This window comes from Sus scrofa, chromosome X (genome assembly GCF_000003025.6).
Source record: "Sus scrofa isolate TJ Tabasco breed Duroc chromosome X, Sscrofa11.1, whole genome shotgun sequence".
In the NCBI taxonomy this organism is placed as follows: domain Eukaryota; kingdom Metazoa; phylum Chordata; class Mammalia; order Artiodactyla; family Suidae; genus Sus; species Sus scrofa.
In genome coordinates, this window is record NC_010461.5 from 106,741,903 (window position 1) to 106,753,907 (window position 12,005).

At 37.8% G+C, this 12,005-nt stretch overlaps 1 protein-coding gene across 7 annotated transcripts in view; it reads right to left on the reverse strand.

Annotated features, from left to right (window-relative positions):
- Nucleotides 1–12,005, reverse strand: part of ZNF280C (zinc finger protein 280C) — a 60,661-nt gene that overhangs the window by 6,774 nt on the left and 41,882 nt on the right. For all 7 annotated transcript variants that reach the window (XM_003135372.4, XM_021079649.1, XM_021079648.1 and 4 more), the window contains 4 exons: nucleotides 9,436–9,567; nucleotides 4,222–4,532; nucleotides 3,620–3,760; nucleotides 266–328 (listed from right to left, as the gene is read on the reverse strand). In XM_003135372.4, the coding sequence (XP_003135420.1) occupies nucleotides 266–328; nucleotides 3,620–3,760; nucleotides 4,222–4,532; nucleotides 9,436–9,567 (647 nt within the window). The remainder of the gene's footprint in view (nucleotides 1–265; nucleotides 329–3,619; nucleotides 3,761–4,221; nucleotides 4,533–9,435; nucleotides 9,568–12,005) is intronic.

Below are 12,005 nucleotides of genomic sequence, written 5' to 3' on the forward strand. Positions count from 1 at the left end.
TTAAAAGTCTTTTAAATACTCAAATATTGCTAAAGAGCCTTATTTTTAAATTTTATAATGCAAATCCATGTGTTTCATCTCAATGCCTGACATCACTGAAACAAAGTTTAATCAGAGAATATAAGCAATCCTCTCTCTGACCTAAGGATATAATGAATAGATTGTCCAGCAGCAATCATTTCACTTTACAAACTAGGCTCTCTCCAGTATCAGGTTAAAAAGTTATCATTTTTAAATAGAGTGAAAAAAAGATCAATTTAGTTACCTGAGAGTTCCAGAATGCTTCTTAAAAATATAAAACCGTTTAGCTGGCTGGTTGCTATGAGAGCTGGAGAGACAAAAGAAAAGTGAGATTTTATTACACAATAAGCAATTAATTAATTTTATGACCATATTTCAAGCCTATGCTTAGTTTCTTAGTTTTGAATAAAAGACCATGTTTTAAATTAGAAAATTCTATTAGCATCTTTGTTTAATTCAAGATTTTAATCTTACATTTCTGTTTTTCTTTTCCTTTTTTTTTTTTTTTTGCTTTTTAGGGCTGCACCCATTGCATATGGAGGTTTCCAGGCTAGGGGTCGAACTGGAGCTACAGCTGCCAGCTTACACCACACCCACAGCAACATGGAATCCTTAACCCACTGAATGAGGCCAGGGATCAAACCTGCGTTCTCATGGATGCTAGTCAGATTCGTTAACTGCTGAGCCATGATGGGAACTCCTACCTGTGTATTTTCTAAGAACACTTTTTTTTTTTTTTTTGGTCTTTTTGCTATTTCTTGGGCTGCTCCCGCGGCATGTGGAGATTGCCAGGATAGGGGTCCAATCGGAGCTGTAGCCACCGGCCTACACCAGAGCCACAGCAACGCGGGATCCGAGCCGTGCGTGCAACCTACACCACAGCTCACGGCAACGCCGGATCGTTAACCCACTGAGCAAGCGCAGGGACCAAACCCGCAACCTCATGGTTCCTAGTAGGATTCGTTAACCACTGCGCCACGACGGGAACTCCATAAGAACATATTTTCTTGAGAATAATCTTAAATGATCATACCCCACCACTATAAAAAGAAATAAAAAAACCTTTAGAGTTAAAAATGCAAAGAGCATCACAACATCGCTGATTATAAGAGAAATGCAAATCAAAACTATCATGAGATATCACCTCACACCAGTCAGAATGGCCATCATTCATAAGTCCACAAATAACAAGTGCTGGAGGGGCTGTGGAGAAAAGGGAACCCTCCTGCACTGCTGGTGGGAATGTAAACTGGTACAGCCACTATGGAGAACGGTTTGGAGATACCTTAGAAATCTATACACAGAACTTCCATATGACCCCGCAATCCCACTCTTGGGCATCTATCCGGACAAAACTCTACTTAAAAGAGACACATGCACCCTCATGTTCATTGCAGCACTATTCACAATAGCCAAGACATGGAAACAACCCAAATGTCCATCGACAGATGATTGGATTCGGAAGAGGTGGTATATATACACAATGGAATACTACTCAGCCATAAAAAAGGATGACATCATGCCATTTGCAGCAACATGGATGGAACTAGAGAATCTCATCCTGAGTGAAATGAGCCAGAAAGACAAAGACAAATATCATATAATATCACTTATAACTGGAATCTAATAGCCAGCACAAATGAACATCTCCTCAGAAAAGAAAATCATGGACTTGAAGAGACTTGTGGCTGCCTGATGGGAGAGGGAGGGAGTGGGAGGGATCGGGAGCTTGGGCTTATCAGACACAACTTAGAATAGATTTACAAGGAGATCCTGCTGAATAGCATTGAGAACTTTGTCTAGATACTCATGTTGCAACAGAAGAAAGGGTGGGGGAAAAATGTAATTGTAATGAATACATGTAAGGATAACCTGACGCCCTTGCTGTACTGTGGGAAAATAAAAAAATTATAAAAAAAATGCAAAGAGCATCAAATTAAATTTTTTTAAACTATTTAAGAGTTGAGAACAATTTAAAGGTATGTGCTAATAATGTATTTGGCTATTATGTAAACTATTATGAATAACAATTACTTATTACTTTCTAATCTTAATATATTTAGCAGGGGGGAGAATCTGAATAATCCTTGAAGTAAGTGCTTCTTGGGCCAAATGACATTACTTGCCATCAGGAAAATGAAAAATTTAAAAATATCTTTTGCAATTATTGGGAGAGCTTTTAAAGAAAGCGAATTAAAGGAAGCAGAGCTCATGAGTTAAAACAATGCTTCCTATACACACAGACAGAAAATCACTAACCTAATCTTGTAATATGTGCTAATAGCTTTTATACCCCCTTTTAAACTGGTAAAGAAGGCTTTTCTGTATTAGAAAACCAGGTAGAATTAGCCAGGATTAGTGTAGCACAGTACTACGCTGTGTGGTCCATAGTGAGGAGGGATGGACTGTGGGTTTGGGACTTGCATATGCACACTGGGGTATATAGAATGACTGGCCAACAGGGACCTGCTGTATAGCACAGAGAACTCTATCCATTTTATTCTGTGATAAACTATGTGGGAAAAGAATCTGAAAGAGAGTGGATGTGTGTACATGTTTACCTGAATCAGTTTGTCGTATAGCAGAAATTATCACAACCTTGTAAATCAACTATAACTCAATAAAACTTTTAAAAATGAAAAAAACATACGATCCACAGACCAGCAGCATCTTCATCACTTGGGAGCTTATTAGAAATACAAAGTCTCGGGAGTTCCCACTGTGGCTCAGTGTAACAAACCCAACTAGTATTCACGAAGATGCAGGTTTGATCCATGGCCTCCCTCAGTGGGTTAAGGATCCAGCATTGGAGTTCCTGTCGTGGTGCAGCAGAAATGAGTCCGACTAGGAACCATGAGGTTGTGGGTTCAATCCCTAGCCTCGCTCAGTGGATTAAGGATCCAGCGTTGTCATGAGCTGTGGTGTAGGTTGCAGATGCGGCTCAGATCAAGCATTGCTGTGGCTGTGGTGTAGGCGAGCAGCTGTAGCTCTGATTAGACCTCTAGCCTGGGGACCTCCACATGCCGTGGGTATGGCCCTAGAAAGGACAAAAGACAAAAAAAAATTGTTAAAAACCCCTGAAAATATTTGCAGATGGAAGGAATGTGGTAGAGAGAAAGATGAAATAAAGGTGCATGAGATTGTGGAGGAAATGGAGGAGATGAGGGGCGGGGTTAACTTTGACAAAGCAGACATGTCTTTTTCTGAGGTTAATGTCTAGATAAAGGGAAAAAAACCTTGAGGTAGAAAAAAGTAAATCTTGGGGGAAAAAATGAAAAAGATGACCTCTGAGTAATTAGTAGGCAGGGTTAACAACTGAGAGACTAGTATAAAATCTTGAAGGTACTGAAAAGGATTTAAACAGATGTTGTAGATCAAAAACGAGGAGGCTTTTTTTTTTTTTTTTAAAGGAGGCATTTTTAAAAAGATAGGACCATATTAAAGATCATGAATTCAGAGCTGATTGAATCAAGCAAAGTTTGGTGGTCTAGAATTGAGCACAGAGAAAGAACAAAAAGGATAAAAGCATCAAGGATAGTAAGGTTAAATATGACTGAAGATATGGCAGTTTTGACTGGCAATGCACATGTTTACTCACCTCACCATATGATTTATAAAGGCTTTGTTACAGTTAGTGTTGTATTTGCAAAAATTACAGTGGATATATATTGAAAAGTGGCTTGCAAAATCTTTTATTTTGGAACGACACTCAATGCACTTGTGAACTCCCCGGTGACACCTTTTGGAGACAGAAAAAAAAAATGACAAAAATATACTATAAAACAACAACAAAATAAGGCAAAGCCTTATTACTATTTTACTAACAGAAGCCAAGGCGTTTAAATCTTTAAATAGAGACATGTAATTTGAAAATTTGCTTTGAAACATCAAGCTAGAATAAATGTAAAAAGTCTAACAGTAGTTAATAGTGTTTCCTTGGAATAAAAAAGGTCACACTAACCAATTCAACTATCACAAAATATAAGATTAGTGTAAAAGATGACAATTATACGTAGGAATTCAAATTCTGTCCAGCAGTTGCAAAAAGTACCTTTTTATTATCTTCTTGGTCTTTATGCCAGATAAGTGATTATCATGTAAATGTGCAAGGGAACTCTAGTGATATGGTAAGCTATATTAAAATAACCTTTAATATTTAATATTAAATTAATATTGTATATCAGGAATAAAAGATATTACCTTAAGTTCTTCAAAGCTATGCTGATTTTATTCTTCCTGTTGCGTTGTTTCTTTTGCTTGTAAGAGGTTTTTGCTTTGTATTTACATGCACTTCTACCTTGCTTACTTGCATTAGGTCTACTTGCAGTGGATGTAGTTGCACGAGGCTTTCCTGTCTTAGCTTTACTTGCATGAGATTTTGTAGGACTTTTAGCAGTTGTACTTTTAGACTTTGGAGGTAAGACTTGAAGAGAAGAAGTGCTTGGAGTACACTTGGAAGTTGTAGCTGATGGTCTTGAATGAAGAGGTCCAATTGACGCTCGAATAGTAACCTATAAAAATGAAGGAAATACATATATACATTTGAAAATTAATCCTCATGTTAATATTAACAACATCACACATTATGTAAGCCATAATTGGTTTTTAACAAGGGTGCCAAAACAACTCAAAACAACTCAGTGGGTCTTAGCAACAAAACAACTCAGTGGGTCTTAGCAACAAATTGTGCTGGGACAAGTGGATATCCAAATGCAGAAGGAATTTGGACCCCTACCTCATACTAAATACAAAAATTAACTTAAAATGTATTGAAGACCAAATTATAAGAGCTCCAACTATAAAACTCTTGGAAGTAAACATAGGACCAAATCTTCATGACCTTGGGTTAGCCAACAATTTTTAAAATATGACACTAAAAGCACAAGCAACCAAATAAAGACTAGATAAATGGATTTCATAAAAATTAAAACTTTTGTACTTCAAAGGACACTATTAAGAAAGTGAAAAGTGAGTTCCCGTTGTGGCCCAGTGGTAATGAACCCAACTAGTATCCATGAGGATGTGGGTTCCATCTCTGGCCTCATGCAGTAGGTTGAGGATCTGGCATTGCTGCGAGCTGCGGTGTAAGTGGCAGATGTGGCTCAGATCCCACGTTGCTATGGCTGTGGGGTAGGCCGGCAGCTGTAGCTCCAATTCGACACCTAGCCTGGGAACTTCCATATGCTGTGGGTGTGGCCCTAAAAAAAAAAAAATCAAAAGAAAGTGAAAAGACAAAATATCTGCAAATCATATCTCTAAATACTAAATACAGAATTATAAAGAACAAAATATCTGCAAATCGTATCTCTAAATACAGAATTATAAAGAACTCTTACAACTCAGTAAAAAGACAACCCAATTAACAAACAGGCAGGAGTTCCCATCATGGCGCAGTGGAAACGAATCCGATTAGGAACCATGAGGTTGCAGGTTCGATCCTTGGCCTCGCTCAGTGGGTTGAGGATCTGGCGTTGCTGTGGTTCTGGCGTAGGCCGGCAGCAACAGCTCTGATTAGATCCCTAGCCTGGGAATCTCCATATGGGGCGGGTGTGGATACTGCATTGCCATGAGCTGTGGTGTAGGTTGAAGATGTGGCTCAGATCTGGCGTTGCTGCGGCTATGGCGTAGGTCAGTAGCTGTAGCTCCGATTGGACCCCTAGCCTGGGAACCTCCACATGCTGTGGGTATGGCCCTAAAAAGAAAAAAAAAAAAAACAAACAAACCCAAAACAGGCAAAAGATCTGAATAAGCATTTCCTCAAAGATATACAAATGGCCAATAAACACATAAAAAGATGCTCAACATCATTAGTTATTAAGGGAATACAAATCAAAACTCTAATAATATTAAGTTCCCTGGTGGCTCAGTGAGTTAAAAACCCAGTGTTGTCACTGCTATGGCTTGGGTCACTGCTGTGATGTGGGTTCAATAAAAAAAACTTAAAACCAAAAGGAGTTTATCACTTCAAACCAACTAGAAAGGCAGAATAAGACAGATACTGACATGTGTTGACAGAATGTAGAGAATATTAAATATATTCCCACCCTAATATACTTCTGGTGGGAATGTACAATAGTACAGTAGCTTTGGAAAATGGTTTGGCAGTTTTTCAAAATGTTAAAACATAAGAGTTACCATATAACCCGAGGTGTTCCACTCCTAGCAAAAGAAATGTCCACACCAAAACTTGTACATGAATTTTCATGAGAGCATTATGCATAATAGTCAAAAAGTAGAAACAACTCAAGTGCTCATCAACCCATGACTGGATAAGTAGAATATGATATATTCATACAATGGCATAATATTCAGCCATAAAAAAGAATAGAGTACTGATACATAAATACTGATACAGCCTTAAAAAGGAATGAAGTACTGATACAAGCTATTACATGGATGAATCTTAGAAATGTTTTGCTAAGTGAAAGAGACCAGTCACAAAAGGCCACATATTGTGTGATTCCATTTATGTGAAAGATTCAGAACAGGAAAATCCATAGGGATAGAAAGTAGATAAAAGATTAAAGTTTGCCTGTTGCTGGTGGAGGCAAAATTGAGAGTGACTCTTAATGGATATGGGGTCTCTTTAGGGGGTGATAAAATGTTCTAAAATGATTGTAGTGTTGTTTTCACAATTCTGTGAATATGCTAAAAAACCACTAAATTTTATACTTAAATGGGTGAATTGTATAGTATATGGATTATATCTCAATAAAGCTGATGCCCAAAAAAACAGTGGGATACAAAAAGTTAAATATAGGGAGTTTCCATTGTGGCACAGCAGGGAAGAATCCTACTAGCATCCATGAGGATGTGGGCTGATCCTTGGTCTCGATCAGTGGGTCAGGGATCTGGTGTTGTCGTGGGCTGTGGTATAGGTCGCAGACATGGCTTGGATCCTGTGCTGCTGTGGCTGTGGTGTAGGCCGGCAGCTACAGCTCCAATTCGACCTCTAGCCTGGGAACTTCCATATGCCTGGGTGTGGGTCTAAAAATAAGAAAAAAAAAGTTAAATATAATTAGGTAAGTCTCCCATTATTCTAAATGGTCATACCAATTAAATGAAATTTACCTCAATATTTATTTACTGTTGTAATACTAGTTTTGTATTGGCTGCATTTATCTGATAACACAGATATTAATGGATAATTAGGAGTTAGTACAAATTATATGAATATCAAAAAGCACATTCCATGGCTATTTTATGCTCTGATATAACTAAACAACTTTTGAAAATGTAAAAGTCAATATTTAAATCTCAAAACCTGAAATAACTCTGGAAAGGCCTACTTTACTCTTTGGTAACTATAAAACAGATCTCCAGAATCACTACATTGTACACCTGAAACATATATATTGTACATAAACTATACCTCAACTAACCCCCCCGCAAAAAAAAAACCCCAGATCTCCAGTAAATGTGACCTGCTCTTTCTAGGGGCTCACTGGGCAGGATTTATGGTTCCAAAGGTTACTGTGGAGGTTACATCAATTCATCACACAGTATGGAGAGTTCAATAATATTCAGAATTTTCTTAAAGGGAGCTAATAGATTAAATTTCAATAATACCTCTTCCTAGCCATGTGACCTTGAGGAAGTAATTTATAATCTCTAAGCCTCCTTATCTGTAATACAGGAATAATACCTGCTTTGTCTACCTCATTGGTTTGCTACAGGGATTAAATAATAGGATGTATGAAAAAGCACAGTGAGGAGTCCCTGTTGTGGCTCAGTGGGTTATGAATCCAACTAGTATCCATGAAGATTCAGGTTCCCTCCCTGACCTTGCTCAGTGGGTTAAGAATCCGGCATTGCGGAGTTCCCGTCGTGGCGCAGTGGTTAACGAATCCGACTAGGAACCATGAGGTTGCGGGTTCAGTCCCTGCCCTTGCTCAGCGGGTTAACGATCCGGCATTGCCGTGAGCTGTGGTGTAGGTTGCAGACACGGCTCGGATTCCGCGTTGCTGTGGCTCTGGCGTAGGCCAGTGGCTGCAGCTCCGATTCAACCCCAGCCTGGGAACCTCCATGTGCCGTGAGAGCGGCCCAAAGAAATAGCAAAAAGATAAAAAAAAAAAAAAAAAAGAATCCGGCATTGCTGTGAGCTGTGGTGTAGGTCGCAGATGTGGCACGGATCCCAAGCTGCTGTCTGTGGCTGTGGTGTAGGCTGGCAGCTGCAGCTCTGATTGGACCCTTAGCCTGGGAATTTCCATATGTTGAGGGTGCGGTCCTAAAAAGACAAAAAAAAAAAAAAAAAAGGAAAAAAAGAAAAAGCACAGTGAAAGCTTAATTTTCAGTGCTAACAAGACATTTAGTATCATTTATTAATAACATAATTATAAAATATACTAATTATTATTATATTAATAAGGGATGATATGAGAGAGAATCACAATGCTTACATTACTATTTGCATGTCTTGTTCCAGAAATGGAATGAATGGATTACAGGGAAGGATACTGGATAGCTTCTTTCTCTAGAGCTTCAGGACATCGCTTTACATTATTTTAATTAACTCAACTAGCAGAATACTCACATTCAAAACCAAATATAAAGGGAATTATTTCACTTTGGATTATACATCCCTCCATTGGAGTAAATAGTCAAAGGCTGACTTCACATAAATAAGTCAGAGAAAATAAATGTACATAAGGCAAATAGGGAAAATGAAATTTGTAGTCAGACGTGTTTGCTCACTTAACACAGCAATGCTAATCAGGAGAACTTGCTTCTCTGAGTAGACTCAGTAAAACCAACTTGAACAAACTAAGGCATTCGAGGCATTATGAAAGATGTTGGGGACACAAAGATAAATTAAATATGATTCCTGACTTTATAGTCTAGCAGCTGAAGCAGACACATATACTGCCAACTGGAAAAGCTCAAAAATAGAATAAAAGAATACTGAAACAATGTTGACTCAGTCCCCAGTTAATCTAGTTGCACTCACTACGAAGGAATATGCTCCAATATAGCACATTTAAATCAACTCAAAAAACCATGGATAGAAAATTTTCTTTCCAAGCATAAGAATGATAAAAACTAAAATCTTTTTTTTTCTTTTTAGGGCCACACCCTTGGTATATCTAAGTTCCCAGGCTACGGGGTCAAATCAGAGCTGCAGCTGCTGGCCTACACCACCCATAGCAATGCAGGATCCAAGCCGAGTCTGACCTACACCACAGCTCACAGCAACACTGGATCCCGGAACAAATGAGCAAGGTCAGGGATTGAACCCGCATCCTCATGGATACTACTCAGATTCGTTTCCACTGCGCCACAACAGGAACTCCTAAAATCAAAATTTTAATGACAACCAGAAGTCAATTTTTAATATTATATTGAAAAGATAAAACCAGGCAGAGGTCTAATTTCTATTATCATACAGTATTAAAATAAAACATATTTAAAACTCACTTTTGTACCAGGAGGCAATCCTTCTAGCTCTTTAGGCTTTATAAATGTCCGATGCTGGGTCTTGTGATCCATTTTCTCCTTGCAGGTTAAAAATTGTAGTCTGCACTTTGTACAACGATGAACTCCTTTTTTCTGTTTACAAAAATATTATAATAAATAATATTAAAAACAATAATTTCTACCACCACTAATTCCAGGACCTGAAACTGCTCTTAATTTTAATAGCTAAAGAATTTTTTTTTAATGGCTACCTACATCCGTGGAATATGGAAGTTCCCAGGTCAGGGATCAAATCCGAGCTGCAGCTGCAGCAATGCTGGATCCTTAACCCACTGCACTGGGCCAGGGAATGAACCTGCGCTGCCACAGAGACAAAGCTGGATCATTAACCCACTGTGTCACAGTGGGAACTCCTAGCTAAAGAATTTTAAAACCAGAATTTTGCCACATCCTATCATAAAAAATACCAAAATATTTTATTTTTTATTTATTTTTTATAAGTACTTCTTATATTAGTATTTGGGTTTCAAAAATATTTGTTATCCTGCAAGCAATCAATACGAGAATTACACCAATTTGATTCCAATGGGACAAGTCCTAAACCACTTGTAGTGTGAAAGTTTATTTAATTATAAATTTGAGGTATAAACTATTCAAGCACATAATACTGTAAAAATGAGCTATACTATATTTTTATCCTTGGAAAAATCAAATTCTTTTTTTTCTTTTTCTTTTTCTTTTTTTTTTTTTTTTTTTTTTTTTTTTTTTTTTGCTTTTTAGGGCCACACTTGCAGCATATGGAAGTTCCCAGGCTAGGAGTCAAATTGGAGCTGTAGCTGCTGGCCTACAACACAGCAACAGCAACTGAGGATATGAGCCACGACTGCAACCGACACTACAGCACACAACAATGCTGGATCCTTAAACCACTGAGCGAGGCCAGGGATCGAATCTGCATCCTCATGGATACTAGTCAGATTTGTTTCCGCTGAGCCATGATGGGAACTCCCAAATTCTTTTAAAATTTTTGTTATTTCCATTTGTTTCACAGGTTGGTAAAATAAACTGAACTTTCTAAAACCAAACAAATTTAACCAGACACTCCCAAGAAAAAATTATGTTACAGAAATGGTTGTATATAGCAGTGCTTTGTTTGACAGACTTTTTAAAAAGTTTCCTTTATTTAATTAATTAATTTATTGACTGTGGCATGCAGTGGCATGATGTGGGATCTCAGTTCCCACATGGGAATTGAACCCAGGGCACAGCAATGTAAGCACTGAGTTTTAACCACTATACCACCTGGGGAACTCCCCATTCAAGAGAATGTTAAACAGTGATGATAATGTTCTATAGCCACACCGTCCAATATGCCACATGTGGTTACTGAGCACTTGAAATGTGGCAAGTGCAACAGAGAAATTGATTTTTAAGTATTATTTAATTTTAATTTAAATAGACACATGTGGCTAGCAACTATGCTATTGGACAGCATGATTATAGAAGCATAAATCAGAACAACTGATCCCAATTCACTATTTAAGAGCCCCTTGACTATGTTCCTTCTCAAACCTGGTCCTATTAATATTTTACCAATAGGAAACAGGACTCAAGAGAGATCTAAGTCACTTGCTCATAGCTAGTGTTCTACTACATATTAGTAGTTGCAATCTTTATGTATATGCTCTCATCAATTAAAAGATGTTATTTCATATTTATATGTAGATTTGGGACAACATACAAATACAAAAGAATGCTTCTTCCAAAGCTGTACCTCCACAGGTTCATAATTTTCTCCATTTAAAAAACAAATGATCAAATGAGGAAACATACAAAAGCACCTGGACATTACTGGTGCGCAGTAGGCATTTGATAAGTAAAAATTCTTTACAACGTTCAAAGCAATATATAAATATAATGTATTTGTATAACTACTTTCATCTTAAGATTTTTTTAGAAGTATGGTGCTTTGGATCAAATCATAGGTATAGGCAACACAAACAGATCAAGATTCACCTGCATGTACTCAAGAGAGGGAAAAGGGGGAAAAAAACCTCAATTAAGAAGCAGATAGCAAGATAATGTGACAGAAAGCTCCCCAATATAGTTTCTAGAAATCTTTTTCTCTACCTCTACCTAAATCTCATCCAGATTCATGATTTTATTTTTTTCATTAATTACTTAACTTTTATTTACTTATTTTGGCTGTGCTTGCAGCATGCAAAAGTTCCTGGGCCAGGGATCAAACCCATGCCACAGCAGTGACGATGCTGGATCTTTAACCTGCTAGGCCACCAGGGAACTCTAGTTTCTTAATTTTAAATAGCATTCATCCAACTGCCTACTCAACATTACTACGTGATCTCTAACATGCATTTCAAATCAACATGGACAAATCAAACTCTAGATTTTCCCCTCATCCACTCTGAAAGAAAAAAAAATCTATTCTTTTCCCTAGTCTTCCCAAATATCTCAGTATATGGCAACACCATTCTTACAGCTGCTCAGGATAAAAGAACTTGGTCACTCTCTCACACCCCACGCCCACTCCACTGATAAAAATTTTCAGC